The sequence below is a fragment of the Salmo trutta genome, chromosome 18 (assembly GCF_901001165.1).
Source record: "Salmo trutta chromosome 18, fSalTru1.1, whole genome shotgun sequence".
NCBI lineage: Eukaryota > Metazoa > Chordata > Actinopteri > Salmoniformes > Salmonidae > Salmo > Salmo trutta.
The window spans coordinates 34,287,499-34,312,958 of NC_042974.1; the positions used below are offsets into that span (position 1 = coordinate 34,287,499).

The 25,460-nt window shown below is 40.3% G+C and overlaps 1 protein-coding gene across 2 annotated transcripts in view; it reads right to left on the reverse strand.

The window, feature by feature from the left end:
- Positions 1–25,460, reverse strand: part of LOC115153218 (cGMP-dependent protein kinase 1-like) — a 167,365-nt gene that overhangs the window by 134,794 nt on the left and 7,111 nt on the right. The window contains exons 1-2 of one of the 2 annotated variants that reach the window (XM_029698426.1): positions 14,269–14,965; positions 8,927–9,093 (exon numbers count right to left, since the gene is read on the reverse strand). In XM_029698426.1, coding sequence (XP_029554286.1) covers positions 8,927–9,093; positions 14,269–14,678 — 577 coding nt within the window. In that variant the 5' untranslated portion in view covers positions 14,679–14,965. Of the gene's footprint in view, positions 1–8,926; positions 9,094–14,268; positions 14,966–25,460 lie in introns of those variants that run through there. The other variant, XM_029698427.1, reaches the window with a different exon arrangement.

A 25,460-nucleotide genomic window follows, 5' to 3' on the forward strand; every position in this document is an offset into this window, starting at 1 on the left:
AATAATAGAAATAAATCACGATTTATCAGGATTCTATACGTATTGTGATTCAATACTGCAATTTTATTGCGATTATATGTTTCAAACATATTGCTCACTATATGTCTGCTACAGCGGGACAAGAGAAAGACATGAGAAAACAAGTATTGATTAGTCATGGAAATAAAAGTGCTGAAAACATGTTGGCGCAGATTTTTTTTGTCACAGGTACAAGCGACGAGCACAATTTTTGGGGGGATTTAATAATTGATATGATATTGTCCAAAATAATATTGCGATACACTACTGGATCAAAAATATATATTATCCCTAATGCCCTGAGGGGTTGGCTGGCTGGTCTTGTTCTCTCTCTCTCTGTGTGTGTGTGTGTGTGTGTGTTTTATAGATACACCTCTCTTGAATCGACCCTCGTTGTCCGATTTCAAAAAGGTTTTACAGGAAAAGCACAATATTAGATTATGTTAGAGGAGTACATGGTAAAAGTAGCATCATATGAATTTTCCGACCAAGCACATGCATCACATATAACCAAAAAACAGCTAAATGCAGCACTAACCTTTTACAAACTTCATCAGATGACACACCTAGGACATCATGTTACACACAGCATGCAATCTTTTGTTCAATAAAGGTCATATTTCTATATAAAAACAGCATTTTACATCGGCACCTGACGTTGACTAACTATTTTCCCATAAAATGCGTCCCGGGAAACAGTGCTACAATTTTATAAATTACTATTCGAAAACGATTTTTTTTTTTATATTGTCAATCTAAGATTTATAGATGAATATCTCTTGAAAACACCCGTCATAACAGATTTTAAATTAACTTTACAGGGTAATCACACTTTGAGATAAAAGGGGATGCGATACTCAGAAAATGAGCTAGAAAGCCTAGCTTGTCGCCATCTTGGAACAATCGCACATCACAATATTGCCAATAATCCCTCACCTTTAGTTGTCTTCATCAGAAAGCACTTCCAGGAATCCCAGGTCCACGACAAATGTATTTTCGGTCAAAAAAGTCCATCCTTTATGTTCCATTAGCTTGCTGTTGTTAGCGCGTCAGAAGGCTGTATCCAAATGTTGATACGGGCGCGGGACTTGGCTAACAAAAAATGACTTTTTTCCCTCCTGTAGGTTCGTTCAAACATGTCAAACGTTGTATAACATTAATCTTCAGGGCCTGTTTCAACAAGAGAGCCAATCAGATTCGAGTGGGACGATTTCATTGTGTTTCAAAACGTTTCCAAAGGTGGGGGCAGACACGGCCGCCGACGTCACAATGCTGATGGCCCTCCTACTGTGACCAATTGCCACATCGTCTCCTGCACTGAGTTTCGACAGCAGAAGCTTCAAAACACTTTGTAAAGACTGGGGACATCTAGTGGAAGCACTGGAAAGTGCTCAATTATCATTTTTTCACGTTGTGAATTACAGGGAAGGCTGTGAAGTCGAGTCCACAATTCAGAATCCCACTTCCTGGTTCAATCGGTCTCGGGGTTTTGACTGCCATACGAGTTCTGTTATACTCACAGACACCATTCAAACAGTTTTAAAAACTTTAGGGTGTTTTCTATCCATATAAAATAAGTATATGCATGTCCTGGCTTCTGAGTTTGATTAGTAGGCCGTTGAAAATGGGAACAAATTTTTTCCAAAATGCGCTGTGGCGCCCCCAGTGGTAGGATATACGCAAGAGGTTAAACCCCCTATGCTCCTTTGAGACCCCTCTTCCAAAGTAACTGAGATCTCTTCTTCTAGCCATGGTAGCCAGAATAATGGGCAACTGGGCATTTTTATACATGACCCAGAGCATGATGGGATGTTATTTGCTTAATTAACTCAGGAACCACACCTGTGTGGAAGCATCTTTCATTATAATTTGTATCCCATGTTTACTCAAGTGTTTCCTTTATTTTGTCAGTTACCTGTGTACAGTGGATTCGGAAATAATTCAGACCTCTTCACTTTTTCCACATTTTGCCACATTTACATAAGTATTCAGACCCATTACTCAGTACTTTGTTGAAGCACTTTTGGCAGCGATTACAGTTTCAAATCTTCTTGGGTATGACTACAAGCTTGGCAAACCTGTATTTGTGGATTCTCACATTCTTCTCTGCAGATCCTCTCAAGCTCTGTCAGGGTGGATGGGGAGCATCGCTGCACAGCTATTTTCAGATCTCTCCAGAGATGTTAGATCGGGTTCAAGTCCGGGCTCTGCCTGGGCCACTCAAGGACATTCAGAGACTGGCCCAGAAGCCACTCCTGCGTTGTCTTGATTGTGTGCTTAGGGTCGATGACCTGTTGGAAGGTGAACCTTTGCCCCTGTCTGAGGTCCTGAGCGCTCTGGAGCAGGTTTTGATCAAGAATCTCTCTGTACTTCGCTCCGTTCATCTTTCCCTCAATCCTGACTAGTTTCCCAGTCTCTGCCACTGAAAACATCCCCACAGCATGATGCTGCCACCACCATGCTTCACCATAGGGATGGTACTGGCCAAGTGATGAGTGGTGCCTGGTTTCCTCCAGATGTGGCACATGTCATTCAGGCCAAAGACTTCAATCTTGGTTTCATGGTCTGAGAGTCTTTAGGTGCCTTTTGGCAACCTCCAAGCGGGCTGTCATGTGCCTTGAGGAGTGGCTTCTGTCTGGCCACTCTACCATAAAGTCCTGATTGGTGGAGTGCTGCAGAGATGGTTGTCCTTCTGGAAGGTTCTCCCATCTCCACAGAGGAACTCTGGAGCTCTGACAGAGTGATCATCGGGTTCTTGGTCACCTCCCTGACCAAGGCCCTTCTACCTCGATTGCTCAGTTTAGACAGGTGGCCAGCTCTAGGAAGAGTCTTGGTGGTTCCAAACTTCTTCCATTTAAGAATGATGGAGACCACTGTGTTCTTGGGGACCTTCAATGCTGCAGACATTTTTTTGGTACCCTTCCCCGTACCTCGACACAATCCTGTCTCAGAGCTCTACGGACAATTCCTTCGACCTCATGGCTTGGTTTATGCTCTGACATGCACTGTCAACTATGTGACCTTATATAGACAGGTGTGTGCCTTTCCAAATCATGCCCAATCAAATGAATTTAAAACACAGGTGGACTCCAATCAAGTTGTAGAAACATCTCAAGGATGATCAATGGAAACAGCTCAATTTCGAGTCTCATAGCAATTGGTCTGAATATTTATGTAAATAAGGCTTTTGCTCTCTTTAGATATGGAAAAAAATCTAAAAACCTGTTTTTTTCGTTTTGTCATTACATGGTATTGTGTGTAGATTGATGAGGAAAAACATTTATTTAATCAATTTTAGAATAAAACTAACGTAACAAAATGTGAAACAAAAGTGAATGGGTCTGAATATTTTCTGAATGCACTGTATAAACAATACAATCTGAAAACCTCTGCACACCCAAACTGTCAATCAATCTGACTGATGCTAACCTTCTCACAAACACAATCAACTTGAAATGCCACTGTTCGTATTTTAGGTCTAGAGGCAAAGAAAACAGAGCTGTTGCTCTAAACTCAAAGTAATATTTAATCTTGAAGGAGTTTATTTTAGTAGCCATCCTGTTGAAGAGCCATCAGTGTCAGTGACACTGTGTCAGTGACAATGAGAAAGATCAGTCAAGAGAGTGTACTTCCTTCAACACTATGTCGCTGCTCAGTAGCCTACATGGATTAGCTCAGCTAGACGACCACAATGCAAATGTGTCCCTGACATTTTTCCATCATTCTCAACATTGGTAATTTTTCATTGTACAGTTTGTGCTGCTATTTCAGTGATGTTGGGGCTTTATGTGGTTTATATTATCAATACAAATATATTCAGTCAGCATTGGCATTGACGGGGATTCCTCCTATGTCCTGATCTAAAGAGAGCAAAAGCTTGTTTGGGTTCATTTAATCAAGAACACACAATGTTTACTGTATACACAAAACAACTTGGTATTCAATAATTCTCTCTTGCAGAACGAATAGACTTCTGTTTTGTCTTTCTAGGAAAACTGCTACAGATTGCATAATTTAAATCAGTGGCCTGTATAAAACCAATGCTCCTCCAGTGGCGTCAATCAATAACCGCTTCAATTAACTTGAAATGCCACTGTAACTATTACACACACACACACACACACATTTATTTCTGAGTAGTATCCCCCCACAGAGAAGCAGAGAATATAGCACCAAACAAAACTTTTATATTTTTTCCATTACTATTGCCATGGGTCTGTGGAGGTTTATAGTGTAGTACATTGCCTTTGTCATTGTCAAGATCCCTTAAACTCACTTAAATGCTTTGCAACAATGACATTGTATAAAAAAGTCCTAGACAAATAAAGCTTTCAGAGTTCTTTTTCCTTTACAGAATAGACACAGGCATAACTTCTAGGATTCTGGAATGGAGCCATTTAGACAACTTTTTGTGTCTAAAAAGATCAGAAAAGATCTAACTTTAACTAAACGGGCCATTCCAAAATCTCTTGAGATCCAGTCTGGACAGACTCTGTCCTCCTACAGTGGCTTGCGAAAGTATTCACCCCCCTTGCAATTTTCCTATTTTGTTGCCTTACAACCTGGAATGAAAATGTTGGGGGTTTGTGTCATTTGATTTTCACAACATGCCTACCACTTGAAAGATGCAAAATATTTTTTATTGTGAAACAAATAGATAAATAAGACAAAAAACCTGAAAACTTGAGCATGCATAACCTCTTATAGCTCCTTAAGGATAGGGGGTGCTACAGCGAATTCTGAAAAAAATATGTGCCCATTTTAAACGGCCTCCTACTCAAACTCAGAAGCTAGGATATGCATATAATTAGTAGACTTGGATAGAAAACACCCTAAAGTTTCTAAAACTGTTTGAATGGTGTCTGTGAGTATAACAGAACTCATATGGCAGTCAAAACCCCGAGACAGATCCTAACAGGAAGTGGAATCACCTTCAACACTTTGCCTATGAGACACACCGTGAGTTAGGATTCATTGAGCACTTCCTAAGGCTTCCACTAGATGTCAACAGTCTTTACAAAGTAGTTTGAGTCTTCTATGGTAGAAACTGACGGAAAGAGAGGCTTGGAAAGTTGGTCATAGAGGGAGGGCCATTACTACAATGAGGCGGGCGCCCATGGATAGCCTCATCTTCCGAAACGTTTAGTAAGACAATGCAATCGTCCCCATTGAATATTATTGAAGCTCTGGTTGAAAAGGCCCTAAAGATTTATGTTATACAACGTTTGACATGTTTGAACGAACGTAAATATATCTTTTTTGCACATTCGTGACGACAAGTCCCGCGGGCTTCAGTACATTTTGAGTAGCCTTCGGAACACGCTAACAAGAAGGAGCTATTGGGACATAAATTATTAACTTTTTCGAACAAAACTACATTTGCTGTGGACCTGGGATTCCTGGAAGTGCCTTCTGATGAAGATAATCAAAGGTAAGGGAATATTTACAATAGTATATTTGATTTTAGATGGTTCCAAGATGGCGCTAACTTGTATCGCCTAGCCTATTTTTCTTAGCATAGCACCTCATTTATTGCAAAGTGTGATTTCCCAGTAAAGTTATTTTTAAATCTGGCAATGCGGTTGCATTCACGAGATGTTAACCTGTTAGGGTATAGGGGGCAGTATATTCACGGCTGAATAAAAAAATGTACCCGATTTAATCTGGTTACTAATCCTACCCAGTAACTACAATATGCATATACTTATTATATATGGATAGAAAACACCCTAAAGTTTCTAAAACTGTTTGAATGGTGTCTGTGAGTATAACAGAACTCATTTGGCAGGCAAAACCCTGAGACAGATTCTGACAGGAAGTGGATTCCTGATGTGTTGAATTGACTTTAAGCCTATGCCATTGAAAAACAAAGGGGCTGAGGAATGTTTTGGCACTTCCTATTGTTTCCACTAGATGTCACCAGCCTTTACAAAGTGTTTTGAGTCTTATACTGTGAGATCTGACCGAACAAGAGCCATGGAACGGTGATGGCCCATTAGACACCTGGCGTGCGAGTTCATGTTGGGTACTCTCGTTCCAATACGGTTCAAAAGAGAACGCAATCGTCCGCCTTGAATTTTATTCATGTTCTGGTTAAAAAAGGCACTAATGATTTATGCGATACAACGTTTGACATGTTTGAACGAACGTAAATATATTTTTTCCGTTCGTGAAGTGAAGTCCGGCTGGCTTAGATCATGTGCTAACAATACGGAGCTTTTTGGACATAAATGATGAGCTTTTTTGAACAAAACTACATTCGTTATGGACCTGGGATACCTGGAAGTGACATCTGATGAAGACAATCAAAAGGTAATGGATTATTTACATAGTATTTTCGATTTTAGATCTCTCCAACATGGCGGTTAGTCTGTATCGCAAAGCGTATTTTTCTGGGCACAGTGCTCAGATTATTGCAAAGTGTGATTTCCCAGTAAGGTTATTTTTAAATCTGGCATGTCGATTGCGTTCAAGAGATGTAAATCTATAATTCTTTGAATGACAATATAATATTTTACCAATGTTTTCTAATATTAATTAATTATTTTGTTGTCATGACTTGACTGCCGGTTATTGGAGGGAAACGATTTCCTGAACATCAACGCCATAGTAAAACGCTGTTTTTGGATATAAATATGAACTTGATAGAACTAAAAATGCATGCATTGTCTAACATAATGTCCTAGGAGTGTCATCTGATGGAGATTGTAAAAGGTTAGTGCATAATTTTAGCTGATTTTATGGTTTTGGTGACGCCTGTCTTTGAATTGACAATACATTACACACAGATATTGTCAATGTACTCTCCTAACATAACCTAACTTTATGCTTTCGCCGTAAAACCTTTTTGAAATCGGACAACGTGGTTAGATTAAGGAGATGTTTATCTTTCAAAGGGTGTAAGTTAGTTGTATGTTTGAGAAATTTGAATTTTGACATTTATTTGGTTTCAAATTTGCCGCTCTTGAAATGCACCTGCTGTTGATAGGGTGCGCCACGGGTGGCACGCTAGCGTCCCACATAGCCCCAAGAAGTTAATCTATAATTCTTTGAATGACAATATTACATTTTATAAATGTTTTCGAATAGTAATTTAGTAAATTGTAGCGCTGATTCACCGGATGCATTTGAGGGAAAATATTTTCTGAACATCACGTGCCGATGTAAAATGCTGTTTTTATATATAAATATGAACGTTATCGAACAAAAGAATGCATGTATTGTGTAACATGATGTCCTAGGAGTGTCATCTGATGAAGATTGTCAAAGGTTAGTGCTTCATTTAGCTGTGTTTTGGTTATTTCTGATGCATGTGGTTGGTCGGAAAATGGCGGTGTGGCTATTTTGACGATGTACTCTCCTAACATAATGTAATGTTCTGCTTTCGCTGTAAAGCCTTTTTGAAATCGGACAACGTGGTTCGATTCAGGAGAAGTGTATCTATAAAACGGTGTAAAATAGTCCTATGTTTGAGAAACAGAAATTATTCGATTTGGATATGAATATGGCACTCTGATTTTTGGCTGGATGTTGATCCCGGTTACGGGATCAGTGCTAAAAGAAGATAACTATTCACCAGTTCCTTCAAGTTGGATGGGTTCCACTGGTGTACAGCAATCTTTAAATCATACCACAGATTCTCAAGGTCTGGGCTGGGCTTTGACGAGGCCACTGCAAGACATTTAAATGGTTCCCCTTAAATAATTTGAGTGTTGCTTTAGCAGTATGCTTAGGGTTATTGTCCCGCTGGAAGGTGAACCTCCATCCCATTCTCAAATCTCTGGAAGACTGAAAAAGGTTTTCCCTCAAGATTTTCCCTGTACTTAGCGCCATCCATCATTCCTTCAATTCTGACCAGTTTCCCAGTCCCTGCTGATGAAAAACATCCCCACAGCATGATGCTGCCACCATCAAATTTCAATATGGGATTGGTGTTCTTGGTGTGATGAGAGGTCTTGGGTTTGCGCCAGAAATAGCATTTTCCTTGATGGCCAAAAAGCTCAATTTTAGACTCATCTGACCAGAATACCTTCTTCTATATCTCTCCCACATTCCCTTTTGGTGAACACCAAACGTGTTTGCTTATTTTTTTCTTTAAGCAATGGCTTTTTTCGGGACACTCTTCCTTAAAGCCTAGCTCTGTGGAGTGTATGGTTTAAAGTGGTCCTATGGACAGATACTCCAATCTCCGCAGAGGAGCTTTGTAGCTCCTTCAGGGTTATCTTTGGTCTCTTTGTTGCCTCTCTGATTAATGCCCTCCTTGCCTGGTCTGTGAGTTTTATGGGCGGTCCTCTCTTGGCAGGTTTGTTGTGGTGCAATATTCTTTCCATTTTTAATCATGGATTTAATGGTGCTCCGTGGGATGTTCAAAGTTTCTGATATTTTTTTATAACCCAACCCTAATCTGTACTTCTCCACAACTTTGTCCCTGACCTGTTTAGAGAGCTCCTTGGTCTTCATGGTGCAGCTTGCTTGGTGGTGCCCCTTGCTTAGTGGTGTTGCAGACTCTGGGGCCTTTCAGAACAGGTGTATATATACTGCGATCATATGACACTTTGATTGCACACAGGTGGACTTGGAGGTGAATACATACGCAGGCACCACTTTTCCATTTTTTATTTTTTAGAATATTTTAAAGTTAATTTTTTCATTTCACTTCACCAATTTAAACTATTTTGTGTATGTCCATTACATTAAATCCAAATAAAAATAGGAAAAACGCCAAGGGGATGAACACTTTTGCAAGGCACTGTAACTCTAATGGTTATTCCCACTAATGGTTATCCAATCCTGTTTCAAACAACAACAAGAACATTTTAGAGATTCACACAACCTCACAAAAACCCCAATGCCAGACGTACAAATCACAGTGTGTGATGCAGGGAGTGAGTAAAGATACTGTATGTACCTTCCATGACGTAGACCAGTGAGCCAACATCGCCCTCCTTGATGATACAGCTGTCTTTGCCATACTCCACAGGGTACATGCAGTCCACGATCTCCTGGATCTGAGACAGCTCCAGGTTCTTCATGAAGTCATTGTCTAAGATGGCCTCCTTGATCAGGTCTTTGGACCTGGGAGGACAGAGGAGAAGGAGGTAGATAAATGGGATTCATATGTCATTATAAGGACATGTAAAACACTCATTGGAGATTAGACAGACAAAATATATCTTATTCCCTAGTGCACTACTTTTGACCAGAACATAGAATTCGATTAGACAATATTGGGTGTAATGAGTGCTGTATACAAAGATTTTCTGTGTCTGTTTTGTATTGAAATCATTTCACAAGGAAGCAGACAGTCATTTAGCGCTTATTCACCCGACTGTAAAAGAGGCTAATCACATGTAACAAGGACTTGTGTCTTCAAAGAGAAGCTTCTCTGTCATTAAGGATAAAAAAGGGACAGGAAATGTTTCTACCCCTCAACAGATGCTGGGAATAGAACTCACAAAAGGGAGACGGTTTGAAGTGTGTCCCAAGCTTCTAAAGTCCCGTCCAGCATTCTCTGGCAACACACCACCAAACAGCCCTCTCTTCCTTTTTACGAGCGACCACACACAGCCACATAGACATAATATAATAATAATATACAGTATGTAATTTAGCAGACACTTCTATTCAAAGCGACTTACAGTCATGCGTGCATACATTTTACTTACAGGTCTACAATATTTAGTTTGTGCCAAAACATATGGCCTGCCTATCCTTTGTTGATGTTATGAAGGTATAAAAGGAGGACACTTTAAAAACAACATTATCTTTCAATCTATCCTTTAATCCTATCCATGAGAGAGTAAAGAGAAGCACAGCAGGGAGCGGTAATGTTAGAGTACTCCCCTGTTTCCCAAGAGCAATATCTGCATACCTCCGGAAGCTTCTCTCCGGGCTAGGGGGCAGTATTTTCACGGCCGGATAAAAAACATACCCGATTTAAACTGGTTACTACTCTTGCCCAGAAACGAGAATATGCATATAATTAGTAGATTTGGATAGAAAACAATCTAAAGTTTCTAAAATCGTTTGAATGGTGTCTGTGAGTATAACAGAACTCATATGGCAGGCCAAAACCTGAGAAGAATCCATACAGGAAGTGCCCTGTCTGACAATTTGTTGTCCTTCTCTTGTATCTCTATCGAAAATACAGCATCTGTGCTGTAATGTGACATTTTCTAAGGCTTCCATTGGCTCTCTAAAGCCGCCAGAAAGTGGAATGGGGTGTCTGCTGTCTCTGGGCGAAGAACAGCAGGAGAGTTTGTGAGTGGTCAGCCTGGGGACAGTGAGACTGAGATGCGCTTCACGAGAATTCTCCATTTTTTTCTTTCAGCCTTTGAATGAATACAACATTGCCCGGTTGGAATGTTATCTCTATTTAGCAGACAAATAGCATAAAAATTGATTTTAAACAGCGTTTGATATGCTTCTAAGTACGGTAATGGAATATTTTGAAATGTTTTGTCACGAAATACGCTCGCGCGTCACCCTTCGGATAGTGACCTGAACGCACGAACAAAACGGAGCTATTTCAATATAACTATGGATTATTTGGAACCAAAACAACGTTTGTTGTTGAAGTAGAAGTCCTGGGAGTGCATTCTGACAAAGAACAGCAAAGGTAATCCAATTTTTCTAATAGTAATTCTGAGTTTAGTGAGCCCCAAACTTGGTGGGTGTCAAAATAGCTAGCCGTGATGGCCGAGCTATGTACTCAGAATATTGCAAAATGTGCTTTCGCCGAAAAGCTATTTTAAAATCTGACACTGCGATTGCATAAAGGAGTACTGTATCTATAATTCTTAAAATAATTGTTATGTATTTTGTGAACGTTTATCATGAGTAATTTAGTAAATTCACCGGAAGTTTTCGGTGGGTATGCTAGTTCTGAACATCACATGCTAATGCAAAAAGCTGGTTTTTGATATAAATATGAACTTGATTGAACAAAACATGCATGTATTGTATAACATAATGTCCTAGGAGTGTCATCTGATGAAGATCATCAAAGGTTAGTGCTGCATTTAGCTGTGGTTTTGGTTTTTGTGACATATATGCTTGCTTTGAAAATGGCTTTGTGATTATTTTTGGCAGGGTACTCTCCTGACATAATCTAATGTTTTGTTTTCGCTGTAAAGCCTTTTTGAAATCGGACAATGTGGTTAGATTAACGAGAGTCTTGTCTTTAAAGTGGTGTAAAATAGTAATATATTTGAGAAATTGAAGTTATAGCATTTTTGAGGTATTTGTATTTCGCGCCACGCGATTCCACTGGCTGTTGACTAGGGTGGGACACAAGCGTCCCACCTCGCCCAGGGAGGTTAACCCCTGACCCTTTGACAGATTTACATACAGGAAAGGAGTGAGGGTCCCTGGCCTCGCGTACTACACTACAGACCCCAAAGTGGAGGAGCCTGCAGTCCTGTGACATTTCTCTGTTTCATGTCCTCTAGATTCTAGCCATCCAACCCAGTACACAACAACCCTCTACCCTCCCCTCCCCCTCTCCTTCTCTTTCTCTCTGCTGGAAGGGAAGATACACACACTCAGTCAGGTTTGGGGACCGAATGCGGTCCGTCTTCCTTAAAAGGAGAAAATATGCTCTTTTAGAGGAATAAGGGAGAGAGAGGCTGAGCAAGTGAAAGTAGAGATACAGATGTAGGCTCTTAATTGGAGCCAGTTTGCTACAGCAGGAAAATAATCCTGCAGCAACAGGGAATGTGAATTATTGTCTGGATTATAATTAATGGATGTATTTGTAGGGGTTGATACATTTTTGGACAAAATCATGTCTGAAATGTCAAAGTGTAATTACAGATTTAGAAGCTATTTTAAATCTCAAATACACTGCAAGTTATACATTTTCTGCATCGCAGAAAAGTTATCCTGCAATGGGGTGAGTCAAATTAAGGTCCTACTGTACATGAGAGAGACCAATAGACACATTCCAGAGGACTAATCCAGTTAGAAAGATAAAAGGGGGAAAACTGGGAAAGAAAGAACATTTTAATGGCCAAATCTTTTTTTTTAAACTATTTTCTAAACCCTCTGACGAAGGCTGATAGGCCAATACATAAACTTAATCAACAGTACTACTGGCAAGAACAGTGTGCTGGTTTCTCATTTTCTATTCAGATATCTAAACCCAAACTGACAAACAAGTTGGTCAAACAGAGAAGAGGCATCGATCTCCAAGCATTTGAGTAAACATCACAGTCCTCTGTTCTAATCGATAGAGGAGCAGCTCTATTGAAACTCATTCCTCTGTACCCAAAATAGTTGTCAATGACCTCAGCATTCACAACCATATATTATATGTCTGCGTTGTCCTCCATAAAGGGAGCCACTCGCCCGCCAACAGGTCATTCTCAAACATGCCTCTCTTCGTTGCGCTCTTGCTAGCAGGGAAAAGAGGTAAAACATCTCACTCGTGTTCTCATAGAACCGGGGTAACGTTAGTAACCCAAAATTCTATTTCTAATATTCGTTTTGTGTCACTTATGGGATATGGCCAACTCCTGTAACACAGACATGCTCTCTGAAGCCAGGGTAGTTCCAACAGCATTATCCCTCAGAGGCTCAAAAACTAAGGACAGTATGCGCCAATGAAGGTGCAGTGACATCCAGTCGGTAAAACCTTATAAAAATACGAGGGGTGGTAAGATTTTGAAATATTGATTTATTGCCACCGGGGCCCTGTAAAACTGCTTGCTGTACACTGTAATGCATGATTGTAGCGGGTTTACTAACGCGTTAGTTCTAGTAGCTATGTTGACTATGATGTTAGCTATGGTGACAGTGATGTAGGCTGTGTGTAGCGGTTAGCGGTTATGGTATGAAGGTTTAGCTTGGAAAGTTTTTTTTTCCTGGTCAGAGACAGCTGTTGAGTTGTACACTAAAGTCCACAAGTGAAGAGAAAAGATGAGAGGAGGAAAACATGTGGATTCGAGAAGGAATTAAACAATGAGCAAAGTGATCATGCCGTTTGTATGTGGCTGCTATGAAAGTGAACTGTGTCTGCAGGTGATCAGGGGTGTATTCATTCAGCCAATTCAGTTGAAAAAAAAATCTTAAACGGAAGCAAATGGATCGAAACGGGATCAACATAACGCAATTTGTCCAATAGAAAATCTTGTTTGCAACTGTTTGGACTAATGATTACACCCAAGATCAGCTAGATGCACGCAAGAGTGTGCTAGGCGGTATTAATTAAATGTGTCACTGTCTGTGACCTTGATTATTCCAAATTTTCTCTCGATCTGTGCACCGACGTTGTAAACTTTAATTCCTAGGCTAGTTTGTAGCAACCTCGTGATGGGTATAGGGGAAATGCTGTATCATGTAGCAGCCTAAACCTATCGAATTTATATTGAGCTGGGTGAATGGAATATGAATGACAGTCATCAAATATGCTGCAATAGAAATAAACAAATTATCATCCTCCCTAATCTTAAACGGCACCGACCACCACTCGTGCATATTGCATGTGTGAAGAGAGCAAGAGGTGTGTGTGTCTTTTGAACTGTTTAGGTTAGAAACAAACCGTTTTTGCTGTATTAATGGTGCAAGCATGACACTAATGAAGCTGCACTCGACAAATAACGCTACAGCGAAGCATTATCATTAGAACAATTATTATGTAAAAAATACATTTGTGCTCCAAAATTTTTACTCCAGGTTGGTCAAACTTTAGAGCCCTGTGTGTGTGTGTGTGTGTGTGTGTGTGTGTGTGTGTGTGTGTGTGTGTGTGTGTGTGTGTCATCAGAATGTGAACAATTCGTAGAGAGATAACATGGCACCGCCTTTTATCACAGTTTGGATTAAACAAACACAGGTACATTACACAGAGTCGGGCTTGTATTCATACCCTTTACACCTCAACAACACTAGTCTCTAGCGTCACTGAGGTGACACATTCACCTCACATGATGATGTCAGTAATAACCCATACTGTTTTTACATAGATCCATATCATTGATGCATACCAAGTGTGATATCACATTCAGAAGAAGCTGAAAAAATGCAAAATACATTATATTAGCATACTGACTGATCCTAGATGAAATATCGATAATATGAGTCTAAGAGGTCGCACACCTGATGCTCCAAATGCACCATTGAGGAATTACGCACACTAAGAATAATGCACAATGGATAAACACAGCCACGGGCTGTATCACATAACATCTAAACATGTAATGCAGAAACACAGTAATGCAGAAACAGGCACCCCTGTTGTAACTGTACACCTACTGTGGACTTTTGGGGTAGAAAGGCAGCCTGACATGGCTAAGATCCTGGATGTTGATGGCGGTGGGTTCCGCAGAAATCGCCTGTCTCTTAGTCCGCTGGTGCTCGTGCAGCTCAGTTTGTTTGACGACCTGTTGGGTGGCCGGTTTGATAACGGATCGGTACTTATCCAGCTCGTTCTGTAGTTTTTGTATTAGCTCGTCTTTCTGGTCAAGCTCCAGTTCTAGCTCGTCAATGAGCGCGTCCCGTTGCCGCAGCTCCTCAATCTTCTCCTGCAGCGCGTATTGGAGGTCGCGCAAGGTACCCATGTTCATCTCGACGCCAAGGGGACTTAACAAACCTTTAACCAAAGCTATCCAGTCGATACTGTAGCCTATTCCTTTTCCGCCCTTACTGACAACTTTATCCCGCATCTACAGCTTTAAACATGATATCCTCCCTCCAGTCCTACTTGATTTCCAAACGGCTTGATCTCCGTTGACAACCGGTGCTGAATATCTAAATAAGCAAATACAGTGGATGAGATGACTATCAAAGTGAACCCCCGGGAGCACCGCAGTCTCTGGAAATGTAAAGTTGTCTTTCTCTCTCTGGCTGAAAGTGTCAGTGGTGAAGCAGGCCGGTCCTCCCGGAGTGCGTCAGGCTACGACCCTGAGGGCGCGAGGGGAGAAGGGTGACTACAGGAATCCGAGGTACAATGCCGTCCACCCTGTGAGAAGAAAACACAGGTCAACTGGACTAGGCACCCCAGGCACTACTGACAATAGAAATTACCAAAGTTGAGATTAGCTAAGGTTGCATTGGCCTTAAAATACAGGGCAATATTTTGAAATTGGTGTAATGAGCCACTGCATACGGCCATGCAGCATACGTGGTAAAAAAAAGCTTGTCTTGGTTTTTGTCTTATTGGTCTGTGTCTGTGTGTGTGTGTGTGTGTTGATAAGATCAAAGCTATGTGGCACAGCATTTTCTAATGGCATAATTCAGATCATAATACTGCAACTATTTAATGGCTATCAGACCATCAAAACAGACCATCAATCATGTTTGCACTTCATTATAATCCGATTTGGATAGCTTATGAACAAAGCAAACCAAACTGCATATCAGGATCAATGCTATTACAAAACCCAAAATGGAATTACACTCCAGGTAAAATAACAGAAAGTTTCTTCACTATTTGCACACAAATTGGTTTTGCATCTCAAGCCCAGTGTCCTTTATTGTAACAGAAGGCTCTGCTGAACTAACACTTACACTTGTCTTTTCTTACTAGCACTGACTTTGCTGATAGCTACTTATTGAGTTAAAAATGAACTTAATATGACTGTGATATGCAGGTTGGAAAACAACCAGATGCATCTGGTGTTCAGGGTAAATGGAAAGAGAGCTTGTGAAGCGATTTCTGCTTTTGTACGTTAACAAATCCATATTCAATCTCTACTTGTTGTATGCACTGACATGTATGTGCAACTGATAGATGCACACACACACTACATGTTAATGATTTTATGTACAGTACCAATATAAAGTTTGGACACACCTACTCATTCAGGGGGTTTTCTTTATTTTTACTATTTTCTACATTGTAGAATAATAGTGAAAACATTAAAACTATGAAATAACACATGTGGAATCATGAAGTAACCAAAATAGTGTTAAACAAATCAAAATATATTTTATATTTGAGATTCTTCAAAGTAGCTACCCTTTGCCTTGATGACAGCTTTGCACACTCTTGGCATTCTCTCAACCAGCTTCATGAGGTAGTCACCTGGAGTGCATTTCAATTAACAGGTGTGCCTTGTTAAAAGTTAATATGTGGAATTTATTTTCTTCTTAATGCGTTTGAGCCAATCAGTTGTGTTGTTACATTTAGGGTTGGTATACAGAAGATAGCCCTATTTGGTCCAGATTATGGCAAGAACAGCTCAAATAAGCAAAGAGAAACGACAGTCCATCATTACTCTAAGACATGAAGGTCAGTCAATTCGGAAAATTTAAAGAACTTTGAAAGTTTCTTCAAGTGCAGTCGCAAAAACCATCAAGCGCTATGATGAAACTGGCTCTCATGAGGACCACCACAGGAAAGGAAGACCCAGAGTTACCTCTGCTACAGAGGATAAGTTCATTATAGTTACCAGCCTCAGAAATCAACAATTAACTGCACCTCAGATAGCAGCCCAAATAAATGCTTCACAGAGTTCAAGTAACAGACCCATCTCAACATTAACTGTTCAGAGGAGACTGCATGAATCAGTCCTTCATGGTTGAATTGCTGCAAAGAAACCACTACTAAAGGATACCAATAAGAAGAAGACCAAATGAGATGAATTGGAGTGAGTTGGACCGCAGAGTGAAGGAAAATAAGCCAACAAGTGCTCAGCATATGTGGGAACTCCTTAAAGACTGTTGGAAAAGCATTCCAGGTGAAGCTGGATGAGAGAATGCCAAGAGTGTGCCAAGCTGTCATCAAGGCAAAAGGTGGCTACTTTGAAAAATCTCAAATATAAGATATATTTTGATTTGTTTAACACTTAACACTTTTTTGGTTACTACATAATTCCATATGTGTTATCTCATAATGTTGATGTCTCCACTGTTATCCCATGATGTAGAAAATAGTAAAAATAAAGAAAAACCCTTGAATGAGTAGGTGTGTCTAAACTTTTGACTGGTACTGTATGTAAATTGTAAAATCTTTTGTCTGTAATGTCTTTTTTGTTATGTGTCGTCCCCAGTAATTCTAGCTGTCGCAATTGGCATCGGCTAATGGGGATCCTAATAAATCAAATCAAAATCAAATCAAATCATCCTTCACATTTACTGGATTGGTTCAACAGTGCAAAAGATAACCTTCCTCAACAGTTTTTTATCTCGAAAGAAACCCCACTCAGGCTAGCTAAATTATTAAAATGCTAAATGTAATGCTTAAGCAACATACATACATACACAAACAGCAACTTACAGACACAAACAAAGACACTCAGAAACATCTCATCTGTCCAGACCCGCATGGTCACACCCCCATTCCTAGTGCCTGCATTATTGTTAGCCACATGGCCTTAAATTATACCAATTTGTTTTTCTCGGTTGCCCATGCTATTTAAATATTTAACTAATAAATAATTTGATTTTTACATTGTGTTAATGATGGCAGAATGATTGACTTCCATGTTTTTAATATCCGTTTTTTCAAGATGAGTGATGAGAAGAGAATCGTCCAGCCCATTGGGTATATCACTACACCCCCATATTCCATGTCTTGAAATGTGCAGACAGACTGATTAAAAGTAAGCTTACATTGTAATACGCGGTTGCTAAGCTGATCATCACCAAATTCTTTGTAGAAAGTCAGGGTATAAGTCAAGAAACTGCTTATTTTCCTCAAAAGTATGTAATGTCACGATTTGAAAATGACACAATATTACAAAGAATAAGTTAAATATGTCAGATCTTAGAAAATATTTGTAATGTGCTTCTTGTTCTAGTGCCCAATTGACTTCCATTACAGACGGGCCACGGTAATAGGCAATTGAACCGCAAGAAAATCTGCCTATTGTGTGTAGAGACCAGCGGTCCCGGATGGTGCCTTCTTCTTCTTCTTTCAAGTTTTATGGCACACTACACCTATTGTTGTATTGCTGCCACCTACTGTACGGGGTCTTCTTCTTTGCTATTACTACAATCCACAAACAAATGCCATAGGTGCATGCCACCACCTACTGTTTTGGCTGTATATTAGCCCACATAATTAACAAAGTAAAGCTAAACAAAACAAAACTCAATGTACTCAGTTATTCAGATTAAACTGGTCAGATAATGCGGATGCTACGCCACAGGATTGTTTTGCGAGTGTAACCGATGTGAAATGGCTAGTTAGTTAGCGGAGGTGCACGCTAACAGCGTTTCAATCGGTGACGTCACTCGCTCTGAGACCTGAAGTGGTTGTTCCCCTTGCGTCGCAAGGGCCACGGTTTTTGTGGCGCGATGGGTAACGATGCTTCGTGGGGTGTCAGTTGTTGATGTGTGCAAGGGTCCCTGGTTCGAGCCCAGGTTGGGGTGAAGAGAGGGACGGAACCTACACTGTTACACTAGCACAGACTGGAATATGTTCCGGGATTCATCCAATGGCATTAAGGAGTATACCACCTCAGTCACCGGCTTCATCAATAAGTGCATGGATGACGTCGTCCCCACAGTGACAGTACGTGCATTTCCCAAACAGAAGCCATGGATTACAGTCAACCTGCACCGAGCTAAAGGCTAGAGCTGCCGTTTTCAAGGGGTGGGACACTAATCCAGACGCTTATAAGAAATCCTGCTATGCCCTCAGACGAACCATCAAACATTAATAAGGACTAAAATTGAATCCTACTACACCGGCTCTGATGCTCGACAGATGTGGCAGGGCTTGAAAAATATTACGGACAACAAAGGGAAACCCAGCCGCGAGCTGCCCAGTGACATGAGCCTACCAGATGAGCTACAGTGCCTTGCAAAAGTATTCATCCCCCTTGGCATTTTTCCTATTTTGTTACATTACAACCTGAAATTTGAATGGATTTTTATTTGGATTTCATGTAATGGATATACACAAAATGGTCCGAATTGGTGAAGTGAAATGAAAAAAATTACTTGTTTCAAAAAATTATACAAAAAAACGTAACAGCAGAGATCCCCTGTTTTGGATAGAGATGATCAAGAAGGCCAAGAAATGGTCAGACAGGGTACTTCCTGTACAGAATCTTCTCAGGTTTTGGCCTGCCAAATCAGTTCTGTTATACTCACAGACACCATTCAAACAGTTTTAGAAACTTTAGGGTGTTTTCTATCCAAATCAAACAATTATATGCATATTCTAGTTACTGGGCAGGAGTAGTAACCAGATTAAATCGGGTACGTTTTTTATCCGGCCGTGCAAATACTGCCCCCTATCCCCAACAGGTTAAAAGTTGCGAGCTTGCACCACGGGACTTAGAGGTACCCAGCGTCACGGCCTCAATGCTCCTGACCACCACAACGTGGAGTTAGAGCACTCATTATGCATTTGGGTCCAAAGGTTTTTATATGACCAATCATATCGAATGGTTCCAATGATGAATTTTGATGCAAGCCACCCGTGCCTGGTGGTGTTCTTCAACAAAGATGGCTGACAAAACAAATGTAAGTAGTTATAACGTCATAAGTCAAGCAAAACAATTACAATTGAGAGGAATATGTTAGTTAATGTAGAGACAAACGTTTGTGCATATTTTTTGTCATAAAGTTAATTTATGAAAATCGCTATTAAGCAAGTTGTCGGACTAGCTAACATTGGCCAGCTAGCTAGTGTTAAGAGAATTTTGTAATTCGTGTTGTTTAATGTTTTAGGGACTCCTTAAAAAACCAGTAAACCAGGCTGTCGTCTTGTGAAAAAAGTGGATGTAAAGAATCTAGCTAGCTAAAGCATTTACTGCAAATTGAATGTACAATTGTGTAAGCTTGCCTTGCAATGCAGCTGAAGTAACATAGCTAACTAACTATTTACTTGCTTATTGTGTAGTGGAGGATAAAAATAACTGTATGCCTATGGATGTGTAACTACCTACACTATGTAGCCGATCTGTGTATGGACCCTAAAACGTTTGGTATGAATATTAGTTCAGAACCTCTCTATAAACCTCAGCTATCATAGTTGTTGTATCAACTTCAAGTCTGATTGGCATTAATGAAGCCTACGGATAGATTAGAATATAATAACTTTATTGTGCCAAGGATGCAAGTCCTATATACATGTACTGTAGTTATTACCATGCATGAGATTCCCACATTGTAGCCTGTACATTGAATATATTCACTAATCATGTACTCTTCCTTGGCAAATAAAGGTGCGGTTCAGGTATGAATATCTGAGACATTCTTTTTCAGTCATTTCAAACTCCATTATTTGAATGATGCTGTGTCTGCATGTATGTATTACAATTATACACTTCAACGGTGTTTACCACTCCTGTTCCTGGGACATCAATGATTATGTAACCGGTGTGAAAAGGCTAGCTAGTTAGCGGGTTGTGCGCTAATAGCATTTCAATCGGTGACGTCACTTGCTCTGAGACCTTGAAGTAGTTGTTCCCCTTGCTCTGCAAGGGCCGCGGCTTTTGTGGAGTGATGGGTAATGATGCTTCGTGGGTGTCAGTTGTTGATGTGTGCAGAGGGTCCCTGGTTTGTGCCCAGGTAGGCGCGAGGAGAGGGACGGAAGCTATACTGTTACAAATACACATTGTACCTATGCAATAGACTAGAAACATGACTGATTTGTAATTCATATAAACATAACAAAATCGATGCATATATAACTCCCTTCATCTGCATTAATCTGAGGACACAGGACAGTTTTCAATAAGATACTTAATTTCAACCAGTGGAGAATGTGAAACGATTTATTGACAGAAGTTCATTATCCAGGTGTTATAAATACATAATACATGCATTATAATTATGATAATTTTAATATTATATTATAAATATAAGTTCAATCTGTACTTCAATGCACATATGGTGTGCATTATAAAACAAGGAAGAAAGACGAGTTTGGGAGAGAGGTGTAGAAGACAGAAAGGAAAAGAGGTAAGAACAGAGGCAGACAGCACATGATTAATGAATTACAGTGCTACCCTAATATTCTCTCAGTTCATCACAATTGCAGTGTCTCCTAACCAGCATTGGGCCCCCTGTTGCCCCGAGGGTTATCTTAAGAGTGGGTGAGGTGACGATGATGGGACTGGCTTCCTCTCTCACATCAAAACATACCTGCACACGAGAGACAGATGGATAGAGAGAGAGCATGGAAGAGGGAAAGGAACGAGATGGGAACAACAACAATTTGTTGCAAGTTGGGGAGGGGGGCTAATAGCTGAGCAAAAGAATAATCTAATACCCGAGCTCGGTGTGAAAACCACCCCTCCTATCACAGACCAGATTTGCCCTAACGACCAAGGGGTAGCTTGCTACTCAATGTAATAAAGTAATGACTTTTCAAATAAGTTACCTTACACATTATGTTGGCTGACAATTTGTTTGCTACACTGTCCTTACGAACCACATAGCATATCATTACAGCAGTATGTACCGGTATGTTAGCTAGCTACCTACCGTTAGTAGTTATACATCAAACTTGCCAGTATATTAACTATAGGCTATCTAACTACCCAACGTTTATTGACTTGATTATTCCAGTCATTCTTAGCTTAGCTAAATGGTATAGTCGTTGTGCATTCTCAATGGACGTTCGGGGGCTTTCGTAAATTCGCTCTGGCTATAAACTGGACAATAGAACAAGTCAAAATTCACCCAAGGCTGAAAAATGGCTTAAGAATGTTGGCTAAGCTGGAACACTAGCGCGAGCACATAGCAAATAAATGGAATCGAACGTTCGCAGAGCGTGTTTTGACTGGAGTGATGCTTAGAATTCCATTTCTAAATGGCACAAAAAATGGAGCCCTTTTTATTTTACCAATACAATCTGTTCATCGGACGAAACTGGAAAAAAACAACTTGTGTAGAAAGTAAACATCCGCACCTCGATGGTGTCAACTGTGCTTATGTCTGCATAATGAGAAAGTAGGGGAAAAATGTAAATGTATGACTATTTCTGGTTTAGCGATCGATGACAAACGAGCTCATTGCTCAGACTTATATAATTACAAAGAGGAGATTCTCCTGATTAAAATGGTGCCCGAATTTGGCAAAATAGAACGGCATGCCTCTCCATAGGTCAACAATGGGGGGACAGCATCCCAAAGGCAAAAAGTATTTTGGGGCTAGCATTTGATGACAACCGAGCTAGCTGCCCAGGTTTACATAATTAGAAAGAGGAGATTCTCATGATTAAAATGGCGTCCGACCTGAAGAAAATCTAATTATACACATTGCGAGATATTTGGCAAAATAGACAGACATGCCTATATTTCCCCCATAGGAAACAATGGGAAGACCGCAGAGTTCCAATATCATTTTTGGGATGTTTACTATAAAACAATGTGAGCACGTCTCATTGCCAACAATAGCGAAGCAGGCATTGTGACGTTTAACAATAAACTGGGAATAGAACTTTCGGAAGGCGAGTTGGTGCCACGGTGCTCAGTAGAACTAATAGGAGCTGGCATGAAGAAAAATGCACTAAAATAAGGCCTGTTTTTTCGCGATTACTTCAAAACGACGGCAAGCAGCTGGGAAATATGGTCATTATGAAGCTGGGCTCCACGGCGGATGCAATGAACTCGTTTTTATCAGAAAATAACTTTGTTAAAAATGTAATGTGTCCAGCCTACTATCTACACAGATTTCAGAGCACTCTCGTGTGTACCATAGCCCAGAATAATTAATTTACGAGCACTCAACACCCGTTGTATATGGCCGGTGTCAGTAAACGTCGGAAAAAAAGCGTAATTAAATTGTATCCAGCAGCACATTTACAGTCACCAACGCTCTGGTTAACACGAAAACTGTCCTACCAGCTCAGCTAGGGCGAGTAAAATGGTCAGAATTGTCTCATTTGTGTCTGGAAGTAGCTAGCAAGCTAGCCAATGTTAGCTTGGGTGCTTGCCTGCCGGTGTAAGGCCAGAACACTCAAATCAACCCTACTCCTCGGCCCGAACGTCCAGTGTGGGCTCCGAGAGCGAAATGGTCTGAATTTACAAACTGACAATGCTCTGAATTTATGAGCGTCACATTGTACAGCACCATATTTTCTGTTCCATCCTAACGGAAACCCAGAGGGTTTTTCATTTTTCATGGATTATTAAAACCATAATATTAATCAAATTAATTAAGCAAGTAACGTTACCAGTCAAAAGTTTGGACACACCTACTCATTGCAAGATTTTTCTTTATTTTTACTATTTTCTACATTGTAGAATAATAATGAAGACATCACAACTATGAAATAACACCGGTCTCCAGCGTGCCCTGCATTCTGTAGTACAGACATGGCCTGCTCTCCCTTATGTAAGGAATTAGGCACTTTCCCATGTTTACTACAGTATGTATTGTAGACTGCACAGTAGCCTAATAAACAAATAAACACATTTCGTTAATAAAATAATGATGAAAAATACTCTTTCAAAATGCAGATGTTGATTTATTAATTCCCACAAATTACTATGGGAATAAATATCACTGATTTACAGAAATAATGAAACAAAGTTGTCTAATGAAGGCAAACAATTTAGAATCCTCCAATCCTGTAGCCTACTCCTGACGGTCATGTTGTACATTGCCATATTTTCCATTCCATCCTAATGGAAACCCTGAGGGTTTAGTTTTTTTCCTTTAAATAGAAACACCATAATATTAATCAAATTAATTAAGCCAAATTCCTTTCAATCAATCCCATATACTATGTTATTAAAAAAAAGGTTTTAAATTCTCTGGTAATGCCAATACGGAATACTATCAAATGCTTCTCAAAGATCCCCTCTGGTGGTCAAACTAGCAATAACTTGCAGTAACAAAAAATGGCTGAGAATTAAATGACATGCCACAGAATGCTGCAGCAGCACGCAAGGTGTCCGCAGTATGACACAACATTTAAAGGAGAAACCACTGTACTCCAAGAGACTTGCAGCTGTAATTGCTGCAAAAGGTGGCGCTACAAAGTATTGGCTTTGCGGGGGTGAATAGTTATGGACGCTCAAGTTTTCAGTTTTTTTGTCTTATTTCTTGTTTGTTTCGCAATAAAAAATATTTTGCATCTTCAAAGTAGGAGGCATGTTGTGTAAATCAAATGATACAAACCCCCCAAAAATCTATTTAAATTCCAGGTTGTAAGGCAACATGTCACGTCCTGACCCTAGTAAGATGTAATTTTCTATAGTAGAGTAGGTCAGGGCGTGACAGGGGGTGTTTTGGGTTGTTCTATGTTTTCTATTTCTATGTTTAAGTTCTAGTTTTTCTAATTCTATGTTGGGATTGTTTGGGTTGATCTCTAATTGGAGGCAGCTGATCCTCGTTGCCTCTGATTGGAGATCATATTTAAGTAGGGGTTTTTCTTCCTGGGTTTTGTGGGTAGTTGTTTTCTGTTTAGTGTATGTCACCTGACGGAACTGTTTTGTTAAAGTATATTCATTAAAAGTAAATATGAGCACTTCACATGCCGCACCTTGGTCTCCTTTATACGACCCGCGTTACACAACAAAATAGGAACACTAAAGCATGCATGAGAGCACAAGCTGCTCCGGACGACTGTGTGATCACACTCTCCATAGCCAATGTGATCAAGACCTTTAAGTATGGAGAAAAAAATGAAATGTATGCATTCACTACTGTAAGTCGCTCTGGATAAGAGCGTCTGCTTAATGACTAAAATGTAAACAGGTCAACATTCACAAAGCTACGGGGCCAGACGGATTACCAGGATGTGTACTCAAAGCATGCGCAGACCAACTGGCAAGTGTCTTCACTGACATTCTCAATCTCTCCCTGACCGAGTCTGTAATACCTACAGACAACTATATTCCCTGTGCCCAAGAAGTGAAGGTAACCTGCCTAAATGATTACTGCCTGTAGCACTCACGTCGGTAACAATGAAGTGCTTTGAAAGGCTGGTCATGTCTCACATCAACACCATCATTGCAGAAACCCAAGACCCACTCCAATTCGCATACCGCCCCAACAGATCCACACAGCCCTTTCCCACCTGAAAAAAAGGAACACCGATGTGAGAATGCTGTTCATTGACTACAGCTCAGTATTCAACACCATAGTTCCCACAAAGCTCATCACTAAGCTAAGGACCCTGGGGCTAAACACCTCCCTCTAGATCGTGGACTTCCTGATGGGCCGCCCCCAGGTGGTAAGGGTAGGCGACAACACATCTGCCATGCTGATCCTCAGGGGTGCGTGCTTAGTCCCCTCCTGTACGCCCTGTTCACCCACGACTGTGTGGCCTAGCACGACTCCAACACTATCATTAACTTTGCCGATGACACAACAGTGATCATTGACAACGATGAGACAGCCTACAGTGAGGGAAAAAAGTATTTGATCCCCTGCTGATTTTGTACGTTTGCCCACTGACAAAGAAATGATCAGTCTATAATTTTAATGGTAGGTTTATTTGAACAGTGAGAGACAGAATAACAACAAAAAAACCCAGAAAAACGCATGTCAAAAATGTTATAAAATGATTTGCATTTTAATGAGGGAAATAAGTA